The sequence below is a fragment of the Rhinoraja longicauda genome, chromosome 13, assembly GCF_053455715.1.
Source record: "Rhinoraja longicauda isolate Sanriku21f chromosome 13, sRhiLon1.1, whole genome shotgun sequence".
In the NCBI taxonomy this organism is placed as follows: Eukaryota; Metazoa; Chordata; class Chondrichthyes; order Rajiformes; family Arhynchobatidae; genus Rhinoraja; species Rhinoraja longicauda.
In genome coordinates this window covers 8,950,678-8,975,470 of record NC_135965.1, presented here as the reverse complement: position 1 = coordinate 8,975,470, position 24,793 = coordinate 8,950,678, and the positions used below count along the sequence as shown (strand labels likewise).

Sequence of the window (24,793 nt, the reverse complement as noted above, 5' to 3'; positions counted from 1 at the left end):
GGTACGGGATACTGAGTTGGATGATCAGCCATGATCATATTGAATGGCGGTGCAGGCTCGAAGGGCCGAATGGCCTACTCCTGCACCTATTTTCTATGTTTCTATGTAACTGGTGGTATGCACCTTCTACTATATTTTACCCATTTGTGCTGAATTCTTTGGCCAGTCTCACATCAGTAAAACCATACTGATCAACTTTCACTTCTGGTCTTAACTAAATATTTCATCTCCCTCAGCCAACACACGTCAAATAGCCATAAAACAGGCTTGAATGCAAGATTCTTGGAACAGATAGTTTTACGATCCTATGAATTATTTTCACGTTTATCTTAAAGCCAGATGTACAGATGAAAGATTTTTGATAATTTTGTTGGTGCTTTAGAAATACATCTACAGCAAATGCCTGAAGGGACGTTGAGATGTCAAAAAGCATTTTTATCAGTTCCCATAGTGACATCTTGCAAATATACTTTCTATTACTGTCTCCTTCATCACTTACAATGCCATACTTCACTACTAGATTTAATCCTGACAAGTGCCATCTGATGCATTTTTGTAAGTCAAATAGGGTTAGAACATAAACATTAAATAGTAGTCCTCGAAGGAACATCGGTGAACAGACAGATCTTGGGGTTCAAGTTCATTGTTCTCTGAAAGTGACAACACAAATAGATAAAGTGACGAAGAAGGCATATAATGACCTTCAGGCACAGAATATAAAAGTTCAGGGGGATGTCATGTTGCAACCTTCCAAAACACTGGTTGGACCAAACTAGAAGTAATTTGCAAAATTCTGTCCACCATTCAAGAAGAAGGATGTGGTTGCACTGGGAGAGTGCAGAAGAGATTCACTAGGACATTGCTGGATTGGAGGAATTTAGCTATGGGGTGAGATTGGAGAAGATGAGCTTTTTTTCTGGAGCAAAGGAGTGGAGGGAGGGACAAGACTGAGGCAAATAAGATTATAAGAGACACACAATGGGTGGATAGTCAGTCCCCCCCCTCCCCATTATAATGGAATCATAAATAAGAAGGCATAAGTTTAAGTTAAATGGAAGATGTTTCAAAGGGTTCCTGCTTTCGTTATTCTTTATCAACCACTCTTCCCTTAAGTTTCCTTGAAGCCCCATCACCATAGAAGGTGGAAAATCAGATACAGTCACAATATTTAAGGAACATTTAGACAGGCACTGGAATAGGAAAGGAATAGATGGATACAGACCTAATGCAGGCAACTAGGATTAGTGTGGATGAGCAAAAAGGTCACGTTAAATGTAGTAGGATGAATGGCTGTACAAAGATGTATAACTCTATGATTCTATTACAGCTATCTTTGCAGTAGTTTAATTCATTTGAGATTAATGTAACATATGAACTCCTCAAGATTATCTAATCGAGGTAGGTTCAGGGATTGTAGTATGAAGAGTGATTTCTACAACTTGTGTCTGATAATAAAACAGTTTTCTTGATTCATTTCCTTAAGAAAGATAATTATTTATCTCCAATTGGCTCTCATAGCATTGGCTGACCAGAAGATTTATATACCCCTGCGATGGTCTGTGCTTCTGAAGAGCAGTAGGATTTTTTCTTTGGACTTTCCATAATGGGGAATAACTGTCTGCAGCAGATGCAGTGGAGAAAAATCAAGAAGCCTTGCAGGATGCACCTCAATGGGCTTTATCCCTCTCACCCAACAACCCTTCCTCCACCAGCTCCATTGCAAACGTGAATACACAGCAGCATGGGGCACATCAGAGTAACTGGGCATCTTTGACCCCAGCCAGATGGTGCCCTACCTCAGAATGGCTGTCCCAGTGCTACTGAATGGCCCCAACTTGATAATTTAATCTTTACAGCAGCTGACCACCAGTAAGCATTCATTACATCATTGACTGCAAAGCAGCCGGATTGGAGTGTATTTATTATAAAAATAGGTTGGACTAACTAGTATTGTTTTCTCTGGAGTGTCAGAGCCTGATGGGAACCCACTTAGAGGTATAAAAGATTGAGCAGCATAGAGAGGGTACTTGGCCAGAGTCCTTTTTCCATGATGAAAATGTCAAAGACTAGAGGACATGCGTTTAAGAGAGGGGAAAAGTTTAAACAAGATTTGAGAGGCAAGTTTTTTTTTCCACACAGAGGCAGGTGCTTGGAGCACACAACCTGGGGTAGTTGTAGAAGGTACAATAGCAACATTGAAAAGGCACAGACAGACACCTGAAGAGGCAGGGAATCGAGGCATATGGACTATGTGCAGGCAGATCGGATTAGTTGAGATCGGCATCGACACTGTGGGCCAAAGGGCCTGTCCCTGTGCTGCACTCTGTTGTGTTCTGTCAATGCTTGGTATACAGAATGCTGCAATGTTGCCATCATCCTTTGTCACTCAAACTTCCCCGGCCTCTTCTGGACAATGCTTAGCCTCTGCTTACAGAGAGATATTAAGTAGCATCTGGTGATCAAGACAACGACTGCTATAAGCCTGCTGGAAAGGTATTTAACTCTGAAGAGGGGTCTGCAGGATGTTTCAGATTGAATGCCCAGAACTCTACATCGCTTCTCTGAAACTGGCTAACTTTGGCTCTTTGCTCAATTCTCCCTTCCTGCTTTCCTTATCCACTCATCTTAGTGGATGAAAATGAGTGACTATTTTATCATTGAAATGCTTATTATATTTAATTTACCTTTAATATTTATCTACTGCAATTTATTTGTTTTTAAAATACTATATTCTCTTGTTCTTTCGTTGTCTAGTCAGCATTAGAACCCTACAAATAAAATTAAACTTTTCAAGTTAGAAACTTTTTGATTTGGCAATATCTGCAGGTTGATTGCAATTTGCAGATATCGCTGCCATTTAAATTTGGGTTTCAGCTCCCTCAGCTGTCCTCCTTCCTTTCCTGAATGCTCTGCTATTCACTGAGTGGCTTTATAATCAGGTGTGGCTCAATGCTCAGCAGCCAGAGTCTTGTCTTGTGAGCAGTGCTCAGTTCATCATGGGTACTGTCGACCCCATCATCATACAGATGCACAGCATCATCAGAGATCCACAGCACCATTGGTAAGAATAGGAAGGCAGAGTATTATCTGAATGGTGTCAAGTTAGGAAAAGGGGACGTGAAAAGGTGTCCTAGTGCATCAGTCACTGAAAGGAAGCATGCAGGTACAGCAGGCAGTGAAGAAAGCCAATGGAATGTTGGCCTTCATAACAAGAGGAGTTGAGTATAGGAGCAAAGAGGTCCTTCTGCAGTGTGCAGTTTTCGTCTCCAAATTTGAGGAAGGATATTCTTGCTATTGAGGGCGTGCAGCGTAGGTTTACTACGTTAATTCCCGGAATGGCGGGACTGTCATATGTTGAAAGACACGAGCGACCAGGCTTGTATACACTGGAATTTAGAAGGATGAGAGGGGATCTTATCGAAACGTATAAGATTATTAAGGGGTTGGACACGTTAGAGGCAGGAAACATGTTCCCAATGTTGGGGGAGTCCAGAACCAGGGGCCACAGTTTAAGAATGAGGGGTAGGCCATTTAGAACGGAGATGAGGAAAAACTTTTTCAGTCAGAGAGTTGTGAATCTGTGGAATTCTCTGCCTCAGAAGGCAGTGGAGGCCAATTCTCTGAATGCATTCAAGAGAGAGCTGGATAGAGCTCTTAAGGATAGCGGAGTCAGGGGGTATGGGGAGAAGGCAGGAACGGGGTACTGATTGAGAATGATCAGCCATGATCACATTGAATGGTGGTGCTGGCTCGAAGGGCCGAATGGCCTACTCCTGCACCTATTGTCTATTGTCCCGCTTTGTTCCTCCCACATTGTGTGCTTTGCTGAATAATTAAAAACTGACTATTGCATCACTTAGCATTTCCAGGATACATATAGCAATTGATATATGTAAATTTCTAGCAGATATATATATAATATAGTAAATTGTTTTCTAAAATAAAGGTTAGGGTTAAGGCTTGAAACACAAAGAGACCCAGCCATTTTAGATCAAATTCAAAACTTACTCCATCAATTATCTTCCAGTTTTCCTTCTTTGTGAGTAAAACAGTTTTCCTAGAAACCGATTGACTCCAGTACATTTTGTAATGGTGAATGTAAAGATCTTTCTTGTGGGGTGGATCCCAGTGAATTATCAGACTGAAAGCGCCATTGTTCCTTGCAGTGAAGTTGCCTTTCCTCAAATTACTTGGTGCATCTGGTGGTGAAGGATCTGTAAGGAATGTTAAATAACAGCAAATTACAGAATGGTACTGAAATGGAATGAAAGGATCGGGCAGGAGGGTTGGGGCTACTCATGTGTAAAATATCACATGGCATCTGATAAAGACTCCTAGTTCACAGTGTTTGATATTCTCCCACTGCTAAAGATTACCATCCATGTTGCAGACTGCTGTCAGAAACTCGGGATGCTGAGTGGTTTATGTTACTGTGAAAGCTTCCGTGAGCGCAGGCCATCTGACTGAAATGTAACCCTAAGTTTTTGGCTTTGACACTCCAGTCTCCCAGGGTTATGGGTAATAATCAGGCTACATTTGGGTTCTTTACTTGTCTTTAATCACAGGCAATCACAGCAGCGGGTAAGTCAACATGCAGTCTCCAAGTGTCCTCTAAGGGACTTCTGCACAAATTGTCCCCAATACAATTGCTGGTAGGAACAAAAATGAATGTGGGGCTAGACTGACTAACCAACATCCCACACAAAAATAACAATATAATAATTAGTAGCCATATAATAATAACTATAGCAATAATATTTCAAATATATTATTATAAATCTTACAAAAATAAATCCAATACAATAAACTTACATTATTATAGAAATAATTGTCACCATTATCCATTGTCTGCATACAATTTTAATTAAAATTAAATATTAATTACTCGAGCAGCTCCTATCACTTCTAGTCTCCTGATATTAGAAAATGGACAACATTATAACTTTACACTTACTGTGATGGTGACCTTAGAGGATAACAACTGGGAAAACTATGGCTCAACCATGAAAAGTAAAAAACACTGGAAATGAATAGTGAATAAATAAGCCTGGTGAACTTCTGGAATCCTTTTGGGAAGTATTTTAATTTTGTGAAGACGATCCATTGATCATTTTAATCCACGAGTAGACTCCATGAGGCAGCAGTCCTCCGGTTTGAAGTCTTATTCCTCATTTTTTAGTTTCTTACAGATACCCCATGTTGCCATAAAACATTGATTCTGTTCATTGCAAGAATAATTTTGGGAGGACATTTTATATATCAATATCAAGAATCAATACTGTGTCCTAGGATTTGGCATGTGCTATATATTTTTTTTCCCCAATGTACTGTGCGTGGAAATTGTTTTTTTTTCACCCAAGAGTGGAATGCAATGATGATGATTTCCAAGCTGAATAATACTACTCTAGAAATTTAACAGGGCAGTTTCATCTGTGTACCGCCATTGTGTGATGTCATGTTTTTCTAGATCAGATGTGCACCCCATGAATGATGTTGTGCAGTAAAGCTAGTTCTGAGGCTTGCTTGTTGGTGTGTCCTCTCAGAATAACCAGGTTTAAACAGCACAGCCTTTTCTGCAGCAGCATGATCTAGAGCAGGGTCTCTGAACAGATCCCAATATGACTTGGGTAAGTCAGAGATGTTAAGAGATATTAAGAAATATTAAGTCAGAGGTAAGAGAGAACAAAGAGGGACCTGCCATGGGGGAGGGGGGGCTGAGAACAAACAGGGACCCGGTGTGGGGGGGGGACCACTGAGAACTAAAAGGGACAATTTGGATTACGTTGGACACTTTGTAACTTTGTTGGCGCCCTATACGTGGCAACTCTTTGCATACTTTGTGTATGACATGCAAAACAAAGAATTTCACTGTGACATGTCACATGCAACAATAAAGTATCTTTCATTCATAAATCCCTTTAAGTTAATTATTTATCTACACTCTCCATTCCCACCCCACCTTTCCCTATCTCACCAACTTCAATAGACAACTCGCACAAATCAAGCTCCCAGCCAGTAGCACTTGGTTCATGACAATCAATTCCAGATCCATGACTTCGCTAGATCTTCAGGCCATGGTTCCCAACACCATTCCCAGCCATGCCACAAACTATGGCCCATCTCAACACCTTAGACACTGACCAACAAATGCCTTTCCTGATCCAGTGACTCCTCTCAACTCCAGACCCTTTAAGACAACCTGATTTCGACCATAAATGTTAATTCCCCTTTATCAGAAGTAAGCTGCTTACAGTGTTTGCCCATGTCTAAGGTCTCAGATTTTAGTGAATTTTCAAGAGGTACACCCACATCCAAAGTGGTTCCTGAACTGAGATTCTTTACTCTACCTTTTCAGCACTGATAAATAAATAATTGAATTGCTTCTGTGATGTGGCACAATGATAGATGAAATTCAATATCCCAAAATTAAATGAGCATTGGAGTTGCGTCCTCACATTTTTCTTTACCTGATTTATCAGATTGTGCTGAAGAGTAAAGGCTGACAGCTCCTTTATCACTCAGACCAGGGCACTAGAAAAGTACAGAGGCTCATTGTCACAATTCCAGCTTCAAGGGTTGGCCTTTTGCTCAAACTTACTGCTTTTTTGTTTTGCAAGTGCTGGGGATTGTGAGAATGCCGTCTCAGAAAGCAACAAACAGACTGAGTTGAGATCTTAACTTTATTTGAAAAATGATCAATGAAATCTTTATACGGTTAATGGAGAAATATCAATCAGTAGTTCTATTAAAATCCTATTGCACCTGTTTAGGTTATGATCCTTATTCAAGTCAGGATGAACTCTATAACCTTTAACCTAGGGGCAAATGTTTCATGTGATGAAAAAGAGTAAGTCACTGCTGGAACAAAGGATTATTTTATATTAAGAAAAGTGATAAATCTTTGATAACATCAAGGCTTGGTTGAGTTTTCAAACCAGAATGTCCAGTTGTCAGCTGGGTTTTTTCCACACCCCATTATCAGCAAGGATGTCTTTCATCAGGAGGACTTTTGGGGTTATATGTGGGAAGCCGCTGGGTGGAACTTCTGACCTACCATTTTCTTATTGAAATCAAAGGAGAAGTGTAAAACAGCTGGGATTGAGTTCACTGCAGGCTCTGGCTTTGCAACTCTCCACACCTGGACTTCTTGTTTTGTTCCCACCCAATTCATAGAGCAGCTGGTGGGAAAATCTCAACACCATAGAAATCAGCACCATGAAACCTTAATACCAAAATCAATATATTTTATATTGCCTTTTACAACCTCCAGACAACCCAAACCCTTACCTGTCAACAAACCATTTCCTGAAATAATAGAATGAAAACCAACTGGTACAAAGCAGGCTCCAACAAAAAGTAAAGTCTGAAGAAGGGTCTCGACCCGAAACGTCACCCATTCCTTCTCTCCTGAGATGCTGCGTGACCTGCTGAGTTACTCCAGCATTTTGTGAATAAATACCAACAAAAAGTATATCAAAAAGTATAACAAAAAGATAATGATCAGGAATATGTTTTGGTAATGTTGATTTTACAAAACTGTGGCCAAAAGTCTCAGTGGCATAATGGTGTAAACAGCCAAAATTAAACATGGAACTAGGAAAGGGAAAGGATTTGAACCTCGGCTGTGGTCTGAAGAAGCACACCGATGCCTCTACTTCCTAACATGATTGAAGAAATTCGGCATGTCTTCAAATTTGTACAGTTGCACCACAGAAAGCGTACTGTCGGGTTGCCTCACAATTTGGTTTGAGAACAGCTCTGCCCAAGACTGCAAGAAATTGAAGAGAGTTGTAGATATAGTCTAGTGTATGATACGGACCAGACTTCCACCATTGACTCTATCTATACCTCACACTCTCTTGGAAAAGCAATCAACATAATCAAAGATTTTACCCACGCCGATCATTCCTTCTTCTCTCTATTCCTGTTTGGCAGAAAGTACAAAAGCTTGAAAAGGACACACCACCAGACTCAGGAACAGCTTCTTGCCTTCTGTTATCAGGCTTCTGAATGATCCTTCCATAAACCAGGGTACTGTCCAATTCACCTCTGCCCCATTGCGGACATTGGACTTTGTCTATGGATCTGAAGGGCTACAATGCTGAGAAATATATTCTGCACTCTGTATCTCTCCCCTTTGCTCTAATTATTGTACTTGAATTTGACATAATTGTATTTACAGTATGTACAGTATATGTGATCTGCTTGGATAACAAGCAAAACAAAGCTTTTTACTGTACCTTGGTACACTTGGCAATAATAAACCTAAACCAAGAGAAATCCAGAGACTTTGTGTAACGTGGTTCGGGTGGAGTAAATGGTTTGGGAAGGGAATAAAGCAATATTAAATATGTTGAAATCAATTATTTTGGTATTCCTGATGTTGATGTTATTGAAAGCTGCCATCGTTCAAAACCATCCTTCCAGCAATTTTGAGGCAATCCTTGAAATTATAATGCTTTCAAGCATTGAAAGAGGCCTTTTATCTATTGTAATTGTGCTAGGTAGTTGTTAAAGGGTTAAAAGACATTTCTTTAACCCTCCTCTTCTTATAACCCTGAAAATGTTCAATTACACATTTTGATTTCATTTTGAATATTACTAGCATGCTTTCAGGCAGTCCATCCCATCTCCATTACTCACTGATTGTGTTAAAGAAAATTAAGTTGGAATGGCTTTAATCTCAAGTCGGGCCAAGTTGAATTTATAGTCATATGCACAAATATGATGAAGTACAAGCACAATGGAAAAATACCTAAATGTAATTTACACCTAAATTATGCCAATATAACCAGATAACATTTTTGACTCGTACTTGTTTACCAGTCATATAGAAAACAGAACCTGTCTGTATTAGTAACTGTGACAATTATTTTCTGTATTCCAACATTGCTTTAAATTGATCACAGTGATCTGAATGCACTCTTGGTTTCAAGGACTCTGCAGATTGGAATGTGAGTACACTGGGGAGAGAGCCATTGATGTCTGATGGCTGTCCTTTCCAAGCAAGAATGGTTATTATCACCATTTAGCAGCAATTACTCACCTCGCGAGGAGTGGAAGTGTTTACTGGGGGTGGTGAAACCTCGGGTTCCGTGAATGTTGACGGCAGCCACTCTGAACTGGTACCATATGTTTGGCCTCATATTTTTCAGGCCAACATGCTCCTCTGTTGTCTGGGATTTTGGAAAAGGGGAAATGAAGACCAATTACTCACTGTGGACTTCAGTGCAACATATTGTTAGGAGCCACAGGGACCAAATTGATGAATGGCAATTTCTTTTTGTTACATCTCAGGCATTCCAAAATTAAATGTCAATTTCTCTTTACAATAATTCATTAGAACATGATTAAATGTTTTAATGGTATTACTCATTACTAAAAATTAACATATTTAGTGGTAGTATCAATGTACTGGGACTGCTGCCAACTTTAAAATAAATTACTTTCTCAGAGATGTGCAGATTACAAGGGTGATTATTGTTAATAAATGATAAAATATTCCACTGTTCAACATACAATAAAATTTCACAATCACTATCTATGGAAACAGGGCATTGCTCTCACTGGATATTATGACAAAGGATGATCTGTCCCTGTTAATATTCATTAAAATGCTTGACATTGACCCATGTATTCAGTGTCAGGTGTTCTATACTGTGGTTACATTACCTGCCACTGAAGAATGGGGAGGCGTATTTTAAAAATTGGAAACATATGGAAAAAAGTCAGAGGTTTTAAAATATTGTTTTATAAACGTTTACAAGTCCTCATGGGAATGATACATTGTGGAAACTTTTGAAAATGTATCATCAACCTGCAATACCCACCCAACCACAAGGGAATGTGATCAGCATTGCTGTATTCTGTTCATCCTACCATTTCAAGGCGAGAGGAGCTGTATGTAAACCAGAGTTGGTGGGACAGGAGGCAAGGCTGAACTACAACAGGTGCAAAAGGAGCAAGATAATAATGAAAGCTACCAGAGAAAGGGTCAGCAATATCACAACAGCCTCATCTCGCAGCAGGGAATAAGGACGTCTTCCGGTGGTCCCTTCGGGCACTTATTCAAGGGAGATACTCTTTAATAAGTGCCTGAAGGGAGGTCCTCTGCAGAAGATTGACTTGACCACCTATGAGGGCTACTGGCCAGAGGTAGGTCAAGATTCTCCAGGTACGAGAATCTGCACTCATTCAGGAAATCAGAAATAAGTGTAATGTGCTCACAAGACATGTGAGAGTGAGCTGCACATCACTGAAAATGGTTGTGGTTGCAAAGAGCCATTTCAGTAACTGGATTGTGGATTGATTCATTAATGTGCTAGGATCAGTGTGAACAGCCCACCAAAATTGGATGTACTAAGCTATTAATATGTTGTCTGCACTCTCTCTCTCTCATCTGATTAATTTGTTGGTGTTTAGTGTTTGTAGAGGGAGAAGGCTGCTTTGTGTGGACGAGGTGTTGATTCAACATACTTATGAGAACACCCTCATTAGTGTCCAGGTCAATCTGCCACATAGAATGTCCCTTCAGGCACTTATCTCATGAAAAAGATAGCCAAGTCTTATTCACTAAATTAAGGGTCTCTGTCCCTCTCTCCTGCAGCTTCTCCCTCCTCCATGGGAACAATAACATGCATTGCTAGTGCCTGGCTGCCACGGGGAATGTGTCTTTAGGACTAATAAATACCTTTCTCAGAATGCAATGGTGCAAAAGTTTGGAAGCTGCATTTAATTGTGTATTGTGAAAAATAAATATTCTGTTTTCGAGCATTTTTGAGTGTAAACCCGTCTATTGCTGTTTCAAACATCTTTTTAGTCAATCTTACAAATTTTGCAGCAAAACTGAATGGGTGATAGCACTACATCCAATTTCTGCTTTAAACAGTAAATATATATTTCCCAGTGATTATTATCCCATAATTAAGCTTCTCAGGACCAGAGCATGAATTTGGACATAGTTTTCATACTCTCCTGTTGGATAATGGCTCCTTCATGTGTAACATTCAAGTTCCAACTTTTATTTTAAAAAGAAAGGATACTTCATTTAATTAATTGACTGCTATTTGTAGTCAGCTTCTGTAAATTTGGTTCTGTTTATCTTTATTACATCTCTCTTTATTTGTGTGTTGCTTGCACCCAATTAATCAACCAGGGCTCCATGATTCTAATTACGATGATACTGAACACCCCCTCATGGAATTAGAACTACACAGCCTTTAAAAATAAAGCGGTGCATTCTCAGTTTCTTAAACAGATAGATAGACCAAGGGAATCTAAACCAAACCACCTTACTTTTTTTAAGCATCCACAAGGCGGCATGTTGGCACAGCAGTAGAGTTGTTGCCTTTCAGCGACAGAGACCCTGGCTCGATCCTGACTACAGGTGCTGCCTGTACGGAGTTTGTACGTTCTCCCAGTGACCGAGTGGGTTTTCTCCGGGATCTCTGGTTTCCTCCCACACTCCAAAGAGGTACAGGTTTGTGCATTAATTGGCTTGGTAAAATTGTAAATTGTCCCTAGTGTGTGTAGGATAGTGTTAGTGTGCGGGAATCGCTGGTTGGCGCAGGCATGGAGGACTGAAGGGCCCGTTTCCGCGCAGTATCTCTAAACTAAACGAAACAGAGTCATTTCAATAAAATGACGTTCGGCTATATGATTTGTGTAGCATGCCTCATGTATTAAGCTTACATAAGCAACCGTCTCCCATTTGCTGGCATCATCTTCACTCGGATACATTCCCGAATTCCATCTTCTCTGCAGTATATAAAATACTGGTTCCATGGAAACATTGAACCGGGACATCCATGCAACTGAGAGCTTTCCACTTTTGTCTTCTGCAAAACTCAATTCTTTCTTGGGCCTTAATGGGACCCCTGAAAAGCAAAATGAAGCTTTATAAATGTAGGCTCCCAGGAATTGATGCCTAGTTGGTAGACTCCAAAACAATTACATTTCAGGTTCTGCAATAAGATGTACAGCTCCTTTTTTTGCAGTTCATATTTCTGACGACAAATACATTTCTAGGCAAATTGCATGAATGAAAAACGATATTTGAGATATGACAATTGAATTATTGAGAAAGAGATGTAAGTGAACAATAGTTTTTGGTACATTTAGATGTTAGGGGAATCGAGGGACATGGGGGTATTGCAGTGAAATTGTTGAGGGAAGTGACCAGCCATTACTTTATTGAATGATGGAGCAAACACAAGGGTCAATGGCACATTCCTGCTTATATTTCTGATGTTTGATAAAGTAGCAAATGTACTCAAGCATGAATAAGAGAGACTGGTTTTCAATGCAAAAGACAGAGCAGTTAAAATGCTGAATAAGTATCAGCTATATTAACAGTTAACTATTCCTAAATTACTTTGCTAAGAAAGTAAAGTAAGTTACACACTTAGGATGTGTGCATTGAAACCCTGCTGAGCCTTGCATAAGAAAAATAACAGCAGATGGTTAATGAAATACCATGTACGATGCAGAAAATAGCTTGATCATACACACACACGCGAGGCATAAATTGTGTTTAAACTGTCAAAGACTCCCCAAATGAAGATATTATCCAGTAAAGGCCATTATATGGGTTCTATAATAATGAGAGACGCATAAAACACTGTGTGGAATACTAGCTGGACAACATCTCTATATGTGTTTTTAATTCATGAAAGAGACACATGTGATTTGCTGTTTTAGACTTTTAGGAGGTGTGAGGATATTTTAAAGCAGCCTTTTGGAAGTTCTTCCAGAGAAGCAGCAAAGGCAATGTCGCTCGCCATGTGGCTTTCCTCAAAAGAACTGCTGTTTTTATGGGACAATGCCATGGACAAGTGTGTCAGGTATGCATTTGAATGCATCAAAGCGCTGCGGCAGAATTCCTCGATCCAAGGGACTGCCCAAGAAGAAAAAGAAGGTAGAATTCTTTCTTGAAAACTTGACAGTGCATGTCTCCTGGGGCCATCACAGAAAAACATGGGCTGGAATGTAGAACTGTAAAGGAATCTGCTGAGTTTTCCCAACGTTAAGTTGATGGAGATGAAATTGTGAGGTGTCCTTTGCCAATGTGCAATGAGACCAGCACTGTATGTGCTGTGCTTAGTGCTCCTTGGCACAGCCCCAGGAAGCTCTCCCTATTGCTACGAGGAACTCAATATCACATAAACCAGGGTCATGTCAGTCACCTTAATGCTGCCTGAAGGATTGTTCTTTGAAATAAACTATTTTCTCTATATATTCTTTTCTGATAAATATATATGGGAATATAGACTGCTGCATTTATTGAAAAAGTAAAATGATGCATTTCAGCCATTAGTAGAGACAAGTATACCCTGGATTTAATTTATTCACAAAATGCTGGAGTAACTCAGCAGGTCAGGCAGCATCTCGGGAGAGAAGGAATGGGTGACGTTTCGGGTCGAGACCCTTCTTCAGTCTGAAGAAGGGTCTCGACCCGAAACGTCACCCATTCCTTCTCTCCCGAGATGCTGCCTGACCTGCTGAGTTACTCCAGCATTTTGTGAATAAATCGATTTGTACCAGCATCTGCAGTTATTTTCTTATACTACTGGATTTAAGTTACCTTCCCTGTGTTCTGAAAGCAATGATTTTGGTTCGGCACAGTGGCGCAGCAGTCGAGTTGCTGCCTTGCACCGCCAGAGACCAGGGCTCGATCCTGACTATGGGTGCTGTCTGTACAGACTTTGTATGTTCTCCCTGTGACCATGTGGGTTTTCAACAGGTGCTTTGGTTTCCTCCCACACTCCAAAGACGTGCAGGTTTGTAGGTTAATTAGCTTCGGTAAAATTTGTAATATGGTCCCAAGTGTGTCGGATAATGTTTGTGATCACGGGTCGTCGTGGACTTGGTGGGCCGAAGGGCTTGTTTCCATACTGTATTTCTAAAGTAAACTAATCTCATCCACAACCCCATTTTACTGGTCCCAAACAGATATTCAAAAATAGAAAAAAATGAAAAAAAGTCAACTGCTATTTAAGAGGCAGCTAATGCAAGTGTTCAGTCAAGTTGATTCAAAGACTCATGAAACGTTACCGAAACAGAACACATATTTCATATATTCTGCACCAGTGGATTCTACCAAGCACCATCTAACTCAACAAAACATAGTCCACATGCTCTTGAATATCACGCACACCCTGCTTAAAGAGTTTTTCTCTGCCTAAATGTAGATATTTAGAAAGACCAAATTTCTCCAATACATTTTTAATTTTTAATCTAAATTTGCTTAATAATTTCATTCCAACTCATCTGCATCTGTGCAAAAACAAAACTTTACATTACAGTGAGGGAAATATATGTACAGCATATAAATAAGTCTGCATTATTTTCGGTGGAAGGTATCCAGCAGAAAAATACCTAGACTGAAATAAATATTCTGAATTATATAGCCACCAAAATAAATAAAAGTTCACATAGAACTAAGGACATAAAGGATTAAGCAGTAGCTGATAGTGTTTAGTTTAGTTTAGTTTAGAGAAACAGCATAGTGACAGGTCCTTCTGCCCACCAAGTCCGCCCTGACCAGTGATCCCCACACACTAACACTATCTGACTCACACTAGGAACAATTCACAATTTTACCGAAGCCAATTAGCCTACAAACCTGTACGTCTTTGGAGTGTGGGAGGAAACTGGAGCGTCCGGAGAAAACACACGCAGGTCACGGGGAGAATGTACCAGGACTCGATCCTGACAGTCATGATCAAACCTGGGTCTCTGGTGCCATAAGGCAGCAACTTTACCGCTGCACCACCATGCCACCCAGTCTCACAGTGCCAGTGCCTAGTGCTCCCGCCTCACAGCACCAGAGACACAGGTTCGATCCTGACCTCGGGTGCTGTCTGTGTAGAGTTTGCATATTCTCCCTGTGACCGTTTGGGTTTCCTCCAGGTGCTTCGATTTCCTCCCACATTCCAAAGATGTGTGGGTTTGTAGGTTAATTGGCCTCTACAAACTGCCCCTAGTGTGCAGGCAATGAATGAGAAAGTGGGATAACATAGAACTAGTATGAGTGGGTGACTGATGGGCAGCATGGGCTCGGCAGGCTGAAGGGCCTGTTTCCATGCTACATCTCTAAAACTAAAATACAATGACTTTATCTTATAACTGTAATAATCTTACCTTTGAACATATTTGTTGGTGTTTGGCACGTTTGACCACAACCATTAGGACAACATTTCCTGATACTGGGGCACTCAGTATCCATGTTGCAGCTTTGGATACAAGCTGCAGCAAAGCCGGAGGCTTTCTGGGGTGCTGGGCAATTCCCTTGCTTCACCGTTTGAATGGATCTCAAAAACTCACAGCTGGTCAAACATTCATGGTGCTTCTACAACACAGAGACAAGATGCAATCCGCTGAATTAAAAAGACACCATAAAAGTTTATTCAAGGTCGATTACATGTTTACTGCAGCAAAAATAAAACACGCAATTTTGGTTCTCTGTGTGTTTTTGGCGTTAAATCAGGAAGGTTCTAAGACAAAAGACAGAGACATTCAGTTGTTTGTGGTACATAATAAGTTCATAAGTCATAGGAGCAGAATTAGGCCATTTGGCCCATTGCATCTACTCCACCATGGCTGATCCATCCTTCGTTCTCAACCCCATTCTCCTGCCTTCTCCACATAACTTTACTAACACACCTTTACTAATCGAACCCATCAATCTCCACTTTCAAAATACCCAAAGATTTGGCCTCCACAGCCGTCTGTGGCAAAGAATTCGACCGATTCATCACCCTCTGGCTGTTAATACCTCCTCATTTCCTTTTTAAAAGTGCCCGGTGGGCCGAGTGGCCAGAAGGCTTCCCGACGGGCCGAGTGGCCAGAAGGCTTCCCGACAGGCCTCGCGGCTGTGGACTGGGAACGCGGCCGGAGGCTTTTATTGAGGTGCCGCAGTCTCGATGCCTCCCGAATCGTCACGTAGAAGCCCGGGTCGGGGCCTCGTGGGTTGGACTCTGGGTCGGCCGACGGAGCCCGCGACTGAGGCCTGGATCGGCACCACAGAGGCGTGAAGTGGGGTGTTGGCAGTGGTATGGCGGTGGCGGTGAAGTGGCGGTGAAGCCTTGCGACGATGGGGCCTCGCGGCGGTGGTGAAACCTCGTGGGTCGACCCGCGATCGACGATTGATGAGAGTGTGGAGGACCGCCGTGAGGGGGGAGGGGAAGAACAATGGAGGACCCGGCGTGGGGGGGAACAGCTGTGAGGGAGGTGGGGGGAGAACAATGGACAATGGGGGAGGGGAAGAACAATGGAGGACCCGGCGTGGGGGGAACAGCCGTGAGGGAGGTGGGGGAGAACAATGGACAATGGGGGGGGGGACAAAGGACAATGGGGACCCGGCATGAGGGAACTGTTGGTGGGAGGGTGGAGCCGGCGTGCTTTGTAACTTTGTCAGAGCCGTTGGTGGCTGCTATTTGTATACATTGCGTACGCAAGCAAAGAATTTCACTGTGCCTAGACACATGTGACAATAAAGTATTCCCATTCCTATCCTTTTATTCTGAGGCTGTGCCTCTTCGGGTCCCAGACTCTCCCACTAGTACATACTTGAATGCAATTTCCACAGGTTCATAAATGCATGGGTTGACCAGTATTACTGAAGTAAACCTTACCTACAAAGATGAGATCTGCTTCAGTGATACTTAAACAGGAGTTGTCTGAGCTGACTGAAGATTGGCGCTGGGCACCAGGTACAGATGGTGCCTTTAAGTTAAAAATGTATGCCTCACTGTAAGTTGCCATTGGGAATCAACTTTATCCCACTGGCTTCCAAATGCAGCTTTGTCACCACAGCAATTCCACTTCTCCTCAAAATCCTGACTTCCTTCTGACTGACACTTCACAACTCCACTCCATAACTCTGCTGATATCAGTTCTCTTCACAACATCTAAGAAAACGAGGAAAGGTTTTTGCGCTTGCTAAATGTACATGGAATTCTCTATCGTGCATAAAACATTTGCTGACCTACCACACATTTTGTGCATCTTCACAAAGCCGAGGGGTTTCTTGACTTTTAACTTTTATTTAATCAATGACTATATTACTAAGTTGAAGTATCACCAGACTATCAGGATGCTCAATGGCAAGGTTATTTGCTGAAAATAGTCACGTATTTATATGATTTCCCAACAGCAGAACTAGCTGGAAGTGTATCAAAAATGTTACATCCTAATTACAATTAATGCCTACCAAGAATATCAAAACTAAATGAGATTACAGATTTTTTGTAAACATTCTTTAGTACGCTAAAGCACAGTGCCACTGTGTAAGAATTACTGAGCTTATATTTACCTGTACCTCTGATTTGTACTTTTCATACCTATCATTCATTTGTTCTTTGTACCTTTTCATACCTCCAATTTCCCTCTCCCCCGACTCTCAGTCTGAAGGCGGTTCTCGAACTGAAACATCACCTACTCCATTTCTCCCGAGATGCTGCCTGACCTGTTGAGTTACTCCAGCATTTTGTGCTTATCCTCAGTGTTAACCAGAGCAAAATGACTTATGAAACAACTGCTTGAAGGCAATTGAAAGTTTCATTTGTTCTGAATACAAATTCCAGAAAGCAGGTGCGTAATAACTGAATGATTAGCCATAGCCGGTGGAATAAAGGCACTGAGCAGTAATTAAATTGAGGAGAGTGGGCTTGGGAAAACTGATCTGCTATATTTTGGATGTGACTTGTTTTTTTTAGGGTCAGAAGAAGAAACAGAGATACATATTCAGTCTCATTTGTCTTCTAAGCGCTATATATTTTCCCATTTCAATTCTTGTGTACCAGTAAAAGCACAAAAACCAGAAACACATTTTGAAGGTTTAAAAGTCAATTGTTGCGATCAAATGTGTTGCTTTTACTATGATTTAGTGCATGTCATTACCACACAATAATCGTTATGCCTCACAAGTAAAGCTCGGTGAGACAAATGCTGAATTGCCATTTCTTGCTCCTGATGCGATAATATTAACTGGAGGGGTTTTTTCAGTGCAGTGAAAGATCTTGAACATTCAGGCACACTTAGAATCAGAAAATGTTTGTAAGCTGACAATATGCAGCCATTTTAGATTTGGGCTCTCAATAGAAACACTTTCATTCTAATCAACCAAGGTGGATGCTACGCAGGACAGCTTTATGAATTTTCAAAAGCATGAATCGTCATCAGAAGCACTAAACTGGGATCGTGGCAGAGGTACATTTCAAGGATTGGGAACTGATAAAATATACCTTGTGTGTGTGTTGAAAGAGGACTTTGCTGATCCACCGCTAAACAAAACTCATTTTTGGGTCAAGCAAGTTTAAATTGATGAGGTGAAACTTCAAAGAGAACAAAGAGTAGCTCAAACAAAGTTACAGCCAATTTAAGCGAGAGGATGGAGCAAAGCTAAATCGAAAGGTGAGCACCTGTGATTACACCTTAAATAGAACAACCTGAGTTCAAAGGGAATAAAAGTGAAGTAATAACACAAAGTAGCACCTGAGCAAAGTTAAACCATAAAAAAGGTAGCAAACAGGAAGAATGTAAGAAATAAAAGGATACTATCCAAAATCAAAGGGGATATCAACAGTGTTAAAGACAGCCATATAATCCTTTAAATTCTGAAAGTCCTTCTCAGGTTATTTTGGATAAAAAATTTGCCATTCATATCTGGCGTGGCTGAGATGTGACATTGGATTCAGAATAGTGTAGCTGACTCTTAAATGTCCCTTAAAGTGGCTTAGTACGGAGAATCATTTAGCATGAAAACAGGCACTTCAGTCCAACTCATCCATGACAACTATTTGATTGTGTTTGGCCTCTTTCCCTGTAAACCTTTACTATCCATGTACCTGTCCAAGACTATTTTAAATGTAGTTATAGTACCTGCTTCAACTACGTCGTCTGCAGCTCATTCCATACATCCACCACCACCTGAGTTAAAAAGTTCCCCCTCAGGTTGTTATTAAATCTTTCCCCTCTCACCTTAAACATAGCTCCTCTGGTTTTTAACTCCCCTACTTTTAGAAAACTGTGTACATTCACCCTATCTATTCCCCCCATGATTTTATACACCAGTATAAAAGTACACATCATCCTCCTACACTCCAAGGAATAAAGTCCTAGCCTGCCCCACCTCTCCCTAGAGCTCAATCCTTCTGGTCCTGGCAACATCCTCATAAATCTTGTCTGTACTCTTTTCAGCCTAATGACATCCTTCCTATAGCAGGATGCCCAAAACTGAATACAATACTCCAAATGCAGCCCCGGCAATGCCTTGTGTGACTGCAACATAATGTTCCAATTTCTATACTCAATGCCTTGACTGATGAAGGCCAATGTATGAAAAGCCTTCTTTACCAGCCTATCTACCTTTCAAGTAACCACGTACCTGCACCCTTAGATCCTTCTGCTCTACAACAACCCCCCCCCCCCGGGCCTGTCCATTCACTGTGAAGGTCCTGCCATGCTTTGCTTTCCAAAATGTAACACCTCACACTTATCTGCATTAAACTCCATTATTCATTTCTCAGCTCACTTGGCCACCTGATCAAAATCCTGCTGTCATTTTTAAAAACCATCATCGCTGTATACGATGCCACCTATTTTAGTGCAAACTGCAAACTTACTAATCATGCCTTGTACATACTCATTCAAATCATTCCCGAGAAGCCTACCATTTGGAACCTTATCAAAGGTCTTGATGATTTTCATTCAGTTATACTCTGGGTGCTGGGAAAGAGCCACGGGGGAAAGAGAGATGGGGCAAGGGGAGGGGGAGGGGGAAGGGTACAGGGGTGAAAGGGGGAGAGAGAGGTGGCTTCTAAGGGTAAAGATTTTAAAATGAAGAGATTTAGAAGAGGGATCCACCTTACATATAGTTGGAAATCTAAAGAATCCAATTTCAAGGTTAGTGATTGAGGTTGGATAGATGGAGGAAAAAAAACTGAGAATGAGACATGGGAACAAGTTGAGTTTTTGCAATTACAACTATTTGTTTATTAAGCAAGAATCTATTGGGCGGGACAAATGCTGTGATACCATGTTGGAACTCGCTTTATAAAACGTTACAGATGAAACTAAAAGTTGTGCTAGAATGTTGGTTGACTCCTGTTCAATGTGTCTAAATAGGTGAGTGATTCATTGAACAAATCAACAGAATGTCAAACTAAATAGTCAAAATAGTGAAATGGAAGTCGAAGGAAGTGCTTTGAACAAATTGCACAGTACTCTGGGATAGTTACGAAATACTGCATCCCACTTTGGACTGAACAATTTAGCAAATTTATAACATGATCAAAGAGTTATAAAACTAGAGAAATTTGAGCTTTTCAGTTAGAAAAGGAGAATCTGAGATAAGGATAGAAGTGCAAATTGTGAAGCCAAAGGAAGGAACAGAGATGAAAGGGGTCAGAGGGAGGTGGAAAAGGGGGGAAATGGTTGTGAATCCCGGTGGGAAACTGGGAAGAGAGGGGATGATTGAAAAAAGAGGTTAGTTACCCAGAACCAGGGGCCACAGTTTAAGAATAAGGGGTAGGCCATTTAGAACGGAGATGAGGAAAAACTTTTTGACTCAGAGAGTTGTAAATCTGTGGAATTCTCTGTCTCAGAAGGCAGTGGAGGCCAATTCTCTGAATGCATTCAAGAGAGAGCTAGATAGAGCTCTTAAGGATAGCGGAGTCAGGGGGTATGGGGAGAAGGCAGGAACGGGGTACTGATTGAGAATGATCAGCCATGATCACATTGAATGGTGGTGCTAGCTCGAAGAGAGTGGCGAATCTGTGGAATTCTCTGCCACGGAAGGTAGTTGAGGCCAGTTCATTGGCTATATTTAAGAGGGAGTTAGATGTGGCCCTTGTGGCTAAAGGGATCAGGGGGTATGGAGAGAAGGCAGGTACAGGATACTGAGTTGGATGATCAGCCATTATCATATTGAATGGCGGTGCAGGCTCGAAGGGCCGAATGGCCTACTCCTGCACCTATTTTCTATGTTTCTATGAAGAACAGAATGGCCTACTCCTGCACCTATTGTCTATTGTCTATAAATTTGGAGAATTCAATGTTCTTACCATTAATGTTCAATTGAAAGTGTTCAAATTAAATACTTTAAATACTTTTAAATTTTATTATCACAAAATGGCTATGTGAATCAAGCAAATACATATTTGGTAGCTTTGAGGTGAGAAAGAAACTAACAGATGGAATTTTTTATTTGAATAGAGAATTGGAAATAAAATAACAAAGGTATATTCAACATATGGCATCACTTTGTTTTTAATTTAATGTCCTTGGGAATTGAATGCTGCAGTTGGGTAACTGGACTGTTGATGGGGACAAATGGTATTCCTTTCGCCTCACTCTCTCCTTGTCACAATGAGTGGCATCATATGCCCTAGCGATCTGGTGCATTGATATTCTGTTTTATACTTTTATTACCTTGTGAACACTGGCGTCACCATGCACCCCACTTCATCCAAAACAAAATCCCTTTAGACTGCAGTTTGCAAACCTATGAGTGAAGAAATTCAAAGAACTCGCTGTCTAGCAACTGGACAGATTAATCAAAAGCAAGTGGAGATGTCTAATGTGACCTTCACCTCCCCAGTGTAGGTAAATAGTTGTTTTAGGTTTAGCACGTTGCATAGTGACCTGCGGTTGACCATTCTTCTTGAATGTGTCTGACCTGGCTTTGACTTGAGGGTATGTGTTGTTCTCATTGTAAACATTTTACTTGAGTCAAATGCAAAGTATCCTCAGAATACAAACATGTCTGAAGATACGAGAAACATTTGTATACAGTCAGCATCATTCCAGTTAGTGGTTGCCAAGAACCCAGAATACCAGCTACATGCTTGAATGGTGGTAAAATTCTCTGTGCATGCACAATTAGAGGGCATTCATTAGCAAAGAAAAGAGAAAGAAGATTGTCTGGATTTGGTAACGGTTCACGAGAAGTCCACAGTGAATGGAGCTGTTGTCAGGAGGCTAAAAATGCATTGGATGTAACTTGCATTTAATCTGTTGTAAAATTAAAAAATGTGGGCCAAGAAATTTGTTCACACTGCTCCAGATATTTAAAAAAGTGCTGTGCAGCTGAAAATTATTTAACCTATATCGCAGTTTTGCACACACAGTAACACTGGAAAGGGTACAAGAAGATTTACGAGGATGTTGCCAGGGCTAAGGGTCTGAGCTATAGGGACAGGTTGGGCAGGCTGGGACTCTGTTCCTTGGAGTGCAGGAGGATGCGGGGTGATCTTATTGAGGTGCATAAAACCGTGAGAGGAATAGATTGGGTAGATGGGTAGTCTCTTGCCCAGAGTAGCTGAATCGAGGAACAGAGAAACTAGGTTTAAGGTGAAGGGGAAAAGATTTAATAGGAGTCTGAGGGGTAACTTTTTCACACAAATTTGTGGTGGGTGTATGGAACGAGCTGCCAGAGGAGGTAGTTGAGGCTGGGACTATCCCAACGTTTAAGAAACAGTTAGACAGGTACATGGATAGGACAGGTTTGGAGAGATATGGACCAAATGCGGGCAGGTGGGACTAGTGTAGCTGGGACATGTTGGCCGGTGTGGATAATTTGGGCCGAAGGGCCTGTTTCCACACTCTGTGACTATGACTTGGATAATCCACGATCTGACAATTCTGAAATCTCTATGGTTGGGCATCGGACTCATCAAGTGATGTTTCCCTTTCACTGGGGGCCGGTTCCTGCTTTCTCTGTGCACTCAGTCAATGTTCCTTCTCATGTTTTCCTTGAGAAGGGAAATGTTCTATTGTCTTGTTAAAACGAATAGTACCTCCCTGTCCTTAAATGTGGTCTTGACTTTCTATTTCTAGGGCCTCAGGAGGCCAAAGCGTATAAACTAAAGCAAAAATATGAATGAACATTACAGCAGTTAAACATTTTATTATTTTCTGTTTGTAATTTGAACAAGGGCTTGTCATCATTAGAATGGTCCGTTACTTTTCCACAGCAAACAGAATCCATTGTAAATTCTTTATTAAAAGTTTTCCTACCTCACACTGTTGCTGGCATTGATTTTTATTGGTATCCCACAACACCTTGCAAGGTTGTAGACACTGTAATAAAGGAAAACAAAATTAGCACTTAGCTTACTAGTTTTACCACAGTGAACCCCCTAAAGTTGTTCAGCATCTTTTTCTTCTGTTTCTCACCTAATTCTCATTATTAGCTCACTGCAAAATGAACATATGATACAGAATATCCCAAATGGCACCAGAGCCTTTTAAATCATCACCAAGCTGGTTACAAATACACTTGTGAAAATACAGTGCACATGTTGCTTATCACACCCCATCCTGGAATAATGCAACACATACATTAGACCAGGTCTAACAATATTCCTTTTTGTCACAATTGAATTTTTAAAATCAAATTCTGCACTTAACATAGTGCAAATCACATGAGAGTTGATCCTGAACAAATCAAGAAGCTAACATTTGGAGTGAAGGAACATGAATGGATGTATCTTGCCACTTTTGCTGAAACCATTGGCATGCTCACCCTTTTCATTCTCCAGTCCTAAAACATTTCTATCAACCTCATTTTACACGTGTTCAAGGTGACTTAAAGCAAGTGTTTTCTGATTTGAAGTTTAATATTTACAATATGTTCCGAGGGGGCCGAATGATCGAACCTGTTTGGTGCAAACAACCATTTGGACTAATTTTTCAAACTTTTATAAGATGGACATCTGCTTTGCATTATCAAAGCAGACTATCTGCCACATATTTAGACTTTGTAAGAAGCAGACCATCAAGGGTCCTAAATCAAACTACTTATCAAAAGAAAATGAAATCTAATGTGTGTGATATGTGTAATCTTGTTTAGTCCAGAGGTCCTAAAGAACTTATTTTTAAATCTATAAAAAACCATGTCTTTAGGACCTCTGGATTAAAGATGGGAATACAATCTAACAACATCATATTTAAAATGTGATAGAAGTCTAAATGGATATCTTGCACTAACCTATTACAGTGTCAGGACATTCTATTGGTGGGAGTTGCTGCAAGTTTACCAAATATTTTCCACCAATTGTGCATTTGATACAATTCTCGTGCATGAAATATAATATTTATTCGATGAGAAGACAATAACATTCATTTATAATGTATCACTGGCAGTTTTAGTCCAAGAACAATGCAGGCATAAAATTTGTTCAATCATCTAGCATCCCGATTAATACAAATTCACTTATGCTTCATGGAGTTGAGGGTAGTGGCACCAGAAAGGTGAAGAATATAAGCCTGTTGTCCCAAGCATGCTGGACTTTACAAAACACATTTTGGGAAATTACGCAGTGTCAAAGCTTTGAAACAAAGGAAAAGAAAACCAGTTGCTTCATGATGGTTTCTTCGTATCTGGCCCTGGAAATTTTCAAGCAACAGCCAGTACGCAAACTTTGTTCAACAACAATAATTAACCCTCAATTGACCTCCAGATGTCATATGTAAGCATCAGTAATATTATTTTACTTAAAGGAACAGGTCATGTCAATTGTAGCTCCATGGTGTAATAAAATTGTGTGCATTACATAATATAACACCTTTCATTAAAAAACATTTATTACTGAAATTTCCAGGAGTAACATTACAAAACGTGTGCATGATATTCAACAGTCTTGAATTTAATACATTTCCCCTATCCATCAAATAAGGGTTGAAACAGGGGATACACATGCCAATACCAATTTACAGAAACTTCACCCAACAACTACTAATTTAACTCTAATCTGAAGATTGTGTGCACCATAAAGCTGAGCTCTGGAGG

General features: G+C 40.7%; 1 protein-coding gene across 1 annotated transcript in view; it reads right to left on the bottom strand.

The window, feature by feature from the left end:
* LOC144599426 (anosmin-1-like) overlaps positions 1 to 24,793 on the bottom strand; it is a 104,261-nt gene that overhangs the window by 23,115 nt on the left and 56,353 nt on the right. Inside the window, exons 3-7 of the mRNA XM_078410291.1 lie at positions 23,020 to 23,082; positions 15,142 to 15,349; positions 11,692 to 11,876; positions 9,047 to 9,176; positions 4,009 to 4,214 (exon numbers count right to left, since the gene is read on the bottom strand). Of these exons, the coding sequence (XP_078266417.1) occupies positions 4,009 to 4,214; positions 9,047 to 9,176; positions 11,692 to 11,876; positions 15,142 to 15,349; positions 23,020 to 23,082 (792 nt within the window). The remainder of the gene's footprint in view (positions 1 to 4,008; positions 4,215 to 9,046; positions 9,177 to 11,691; positions 11,877 to 15,141; positions 15,350 to 23,019; positions 23,083 to 24,793) is intronic.